This window comes from Bidens hawaiensis, unplaced genomic scaffold, assembly GCF_021521415.1.
Source record: "Bidens hawaiensis isolate Kalapana, Puna unplaced genomic scaffold, B.hawaiensis_p1.1 tig00016033_1, whole genome shotgun sequence".
NCBI classification, from domain to species: domain Eukaryota; kingdom Viridiplantae; phylum Streptophyta; class Magnoliopsida; order Asterales; family Asteraceae; genus Bidens; species Bidens hawaiensis.
The window spans coordinates 109,455-113,785 of record NW_027492449.1 but is presented as its reverse complement, the minus strand read 5'-3'; the positions used below and the strand labels follow the sequence as shown (position 1 = coordinate 113,785).

The window sequence follows — 4,331 nt, the reverse complement described above, 5'->3', positions numbered from 1 at the left end:
GTGGAGAATGTGCATAGATTATAAAGATCTAAACAAGGCATGTCCGAAAGATTGTTACCCACTTCCGGAGATCGACTTAAAGGTGGATGCGGTGGCCCCTTTCAAATTCAAGTGCTTCCTCGATGCCTACAAAGGGTACCACCATATTCTTACGGCAGCTGGTGATGAGGACAAGACAGCGTTTCGCACTGACCAAGGAACATTCTATTTTAATGATGCCTTTCGGGTTAAAGAATGCGGGCTCTGCATACCAACGACTGATGGATCAGGCCTTCAAGGGTCAGATAAGTTGAAACCTTGAAGTTTATATGGATGATTTAGTGATAAAAAGCATCGAAGAAGACCAAATGTTGAGGGACACAGAGGAAACTTTTGAAACTTTGAGAAGTATCAATATAAAGTTAAATCCAGCAAAATGTTCCTTCGGGGTGGAGGAAGGAAAGTTCCTCGGGGTAATCGTTACGGGCACGGGTTTCAAAGCTAATCCAGACAAGGTGCAAGAAATAGCCCGTATGCCATCTTTCGTATCCCTCAAGCAAGTTCAAACACTTAATGGCATATTGGTAGCATTAAACAGGTTTCTGGCAAACCACGTGCTAAATCTTACCCGTTCATCTCAACACTAAGGAACTGCCTCAAAAAGGCACAATTTAGATGGACTCCGGAAGCGGAACAAGCATTTCAGAAAGTCAAGAAGTGTTTAATGGAATTGCCCACGTTAACGGCTCACCACGCGGGTGAACCATTAACACTATATTTGTTGGCATCCGACATTGCTATGGGGGCTGTCCTATTGACAGATTGGATAAATATCCAAACTCCAATTTATTACGTCAGTAGAACACTGTCGGACACTGAAACAAGATATTCGATGTTGGAAAAGTTGGTGTTGGCACTGGTTTATGCCGCCAGACGGCTCCGCATATATTTTCAGGGTCACCCCATCAATGTGTTAACTGGATATAAACTCAAGAACGTGTTGAGTAAACCTGAATTGTGCGGTCGACTGGCAAAATGGACCATCGAATTGGGTGAACACTCGATAAGAGCATAAGCCAATACCGGTAATCAAAGGGCAAGTGCTGGCGGACTTCGTAACAGAAGTGTGGCGGCACAAAGAACAAGAATGTTTGATCGAACAACAACCCCATGCACCTCCGGAACAAGGACAAGTCTGGTTACTGTTCACGGACGAAGCTTCAAGCAGCAAAGGGTCAGGTGTCGGCTTAAGGCTAGTCAATCCTGAGGGGCATGAATTTACATACGCCATTAAATTGGAATTTAAAAGTACCAACAATGAGGCAGAATATGAAGCCTTCCTTGCAGGACTGCAGATAGCGAAAAAGTTTGGGGTGAAACATTTGGAAGCACGGGTGGATTTTATGCTAATTGCAGGACAAATAAACGGAACATATGAAGCCAAAAACGATGTCATGGCTTCTTATTTGTCACAAGCAAGAGTCTTGATACGCCAATTCTCCTCTTTCAATGTCGTTCACATTAAGAGGAGTGAAAATAAATTGGCGGACGCTCTTAGCAAGCTAGCTTCAACGTATTTTGAGCATTTTTCCAATGATATTCGTGTTGAAGTTCTAGATCATCCATCCGTTCCACAAAATCAAACCCTGGTAATTCAAACCGGCGTTGAATCATGGATGACGCCCATAAAAGTGTACTTATCTTCCGGAGCACTTCCAGCAGGAAAGGCCGAGGCTCGGAAGATTAAGCACAAAGCTCTGAATTACCAGTTGACTGATGGTATCTTATACCGAAGATCATTTCTTGGTCCGTTGTTACGTTGTGTAGACGCAGAAGATGCAAATTATTTGATCCAAGAAATTCACGAAGGCATTTGCGGGTTACACGCGGGACCAAGAATGACAGTTGCAAAGATCATGAACGCAGGGTACTATTGGCCCGGCATGCATTTAGACGTTGTGCAGGAAATCAGAAAGTGTGATTCATGCCAACGTCATGCCCACAACATCCTGCGTCCAAAGAACGAACTGATTCCAGTTACATCTGCCTGGCCGTTCCAAAAATGGGCTATTGATATTATGGGACCTCTCCCAGAAGCCCCGGGACGAGTCAAGTTCCTGATAGTGGCCATTGATTACTTCACCAAATGGGTAGAAGCCAAACCGGTTACATCAATCACAGCTTCGAGCGTGAAAAAATTCCTGTGGGAATTCATTATTTGCCGGTTCGGTCTCCCGCAAGAATTGGTAAGTAACAATGGGACCCAATTCGCTGACAAAGGATTGCAAGAATGGTTGAAAGAACTTCAAGTCATTCAAACCTTTACATCCGTAGCTCATCCGCAAGCGAATGGTCAGGTCGAAAGGACTAACCGAACTATCAAGGAGGGGATCAAGGCAAGGCTAGGGACGAAACGAACAGGTTGGGTGGATGAATTGCCTCATGTACTATGGGCCTTCCGCACCCAAAAGAACTCCAGTAATTTGGAGACACCCTTTAGCCTAACCTATGGCACGGAAGCCATGATCCCCGCAGAGATCGGGATTCCATCCGCGAGGGTTCTGTTAATTGATTACAACGATCACGAACTCAGGATGAATCTAGATCTGTTGGAAGAAAGAAGAGAACTAGCATTGATTCGCGAGCACAATTATAAGAGACAGCTTGAGAAATATTACAACTCGCGAGTCCAAAATTGCAAGTTCGATGCGGGAGACTTTGTCTTCCGCAATAACGAGGCTTCCGGTCAGGAGCCTCCGGGCAATTTAGCCCCAACTTGGGAAGGACCTTATAAAATTAAAAAAGTACTATCCAAAGGTGCCTATAAGTTGGAGAAGTTGGATGGGACGGAAATCCCTCGAACATGGAACGCAGCACAGCTAAAGAAATGCTATATATAGCAGTTTTATTTGCTTCTTTATTTTTTGTCCTGCGTGCCCACATAGACTGGCAAGTTATGCAATTTCTTTTATTGTAAGAAGGCCTATGCCCAATGTATGAGAATGCCCAGTTAATTCCATGTTATTTTATTAAGTTGTAATCTTTTATTGACAAAACCGAAGTTCCGGATAGGCACTTATATTATAGTACATAAGACAAAGTGCACCGGAAGAAACGCAAAGACTTCTTATTATTGATCAAAAGAGATTACAAAACAGGAAGAAATATTTACAAAGAAAAGTACATATACATCTACGGGGCGACATTTTCGTCTTCCGCGGTATCTTCGGCTTCCTCATCTTCTTCCTCCTCCTCAAGATCCAGCTGTTCCTTTAATTGCTCCATGGCATCGTCCTTATCCGCGAACTCTGATATATGGTCAGAAAGGGAAAATTTTAAGGTGTCAAACTCTTTAGTTTTCTCAAGAAGGATAGCAGCAGTGTCCTTGCCAGTCAGAACGTACTCCTCCGGAACTTTGCCCTCGGAACAAAACTTATATCCTTCCTCAAAACCCATCTGTCGGCCTGCTTGCTCGGAAGCACGGAGGAGCACCGCAACACAATTCCCAAGATCATCACTATTTCGAACGTTGGTGATAACCTGTTAAGTCAAATAACCACGCGTGAGTACAAACAAACACATTAAAACTTGGTACCTTGGGAATCGCTGTTGACAGAAGCCATTTCTTATCCGCCTGAGACCGGATAAGATCCATCTTATTTCCAGCACACTCCAAGGCTTGGTCTCGATTCTTAGCATTAAGGTCAGATAAGCGCTTGTCCTTGGCTTCTAAGTCAGCTCGAAGGGTCTTTATCAGCTCAGCTTGGTCATCCAGTTGTTTCTGGAGAGCAGCCTTAGCTTCTTCAGCAGCAAGTTGTTCGGCTTTTGCCGCCTCCATGGCCCGACGGCTATCTTGGGCATCAATTAACGCCTTAAGGGCCTCTTTCTTGGCGCCAAGCAAGTTTCGCTCGGTTTCCTCTAGCTCCTCATTCAAAGCCAACCAATCCCGGCATATTTCTTGGTTGGTGGAGACAGTATTCGCCACATGATAAGAGTTTGAATATAGCAGCTCCTGGCGGATGCGGCCGGCGTTTTCGTCCCTTCTCAGCGGGAGGGAGACTCTCCTGGAGATATTCATGACAAACGTCCGCATCGCTTAATAATAAATTCCGGCGAAGAGACCACCGAGGACGATGCGGAGCAGTATCTTCCTTCGCTTGAGATGAAGACGCCTGTTTCCCATACTTAAAACACTAACTCCACCCTGATCCCGGAAATGATACTCTTGACGGGGTGGAGATATAGGAAGCTCCTCGAACTCATCGACCTCCTTCTCCTTGGGAGGAGAAGTGTCCGACAAGTTAATCGGATCTTGAACAGTGTTTGGTGGTGAAGTGGGAGGAGTCAGAGGA

At 44.9% G+C, this 4,331-nt stretch overlaps 1 protein-coding gene across 1 annotated transcript; it reads left to right on the top strand.

The window, feature by feature from the left end:
• Nucleotides 1–308: 308 nt before the first annotated feature.
• Nucleotides 309–2,879, top strand: LOC143550367 (uncharacterized). Its single transcript, XM_077041025.1, has 4 exons — nucleotides 309–494; nucleotides 578–983; nucleotides 1,075–1,906; nucleotides 2,573–2,879. Exons 1-4 carry the CDS (start codon nucleotides 309–311, stop codon nucleotides 2,877–2,879), a joined length of 1,731 nt encoding a protein of 576 aa, XP_076897140.1.
• Nucleotides 2,880–4,331: the final 1,452 nt, after the last annotated feature.

What these genes read in the sequence shown, in the direction of transcription:
- LOC143550367 (XM_077041025.1), top strand. Translation starts at nt 309, where the DNA reads ATGGATGATTTAGTGATAAAAAGCATCGAAGAAGACCAAATGTTGAGG. An exon ending in TCAAAGCTAATCCAGACAAG is followed by an intron (nt 495 to 577) that starts GTGCAAGAAATA and finishes AGCATTAAACAG; the next exon opens with GTTTCTGGCAAACCACGTGC. An exon ending in GCAAAGATCATGAACGCAGG is followed by an intron (nt 1,907 to 2,572) that starts GTACTATTGGCC and finishes TCACGAACTCAG; the next exon opens with GATGAATCTAGATCTGTTGG.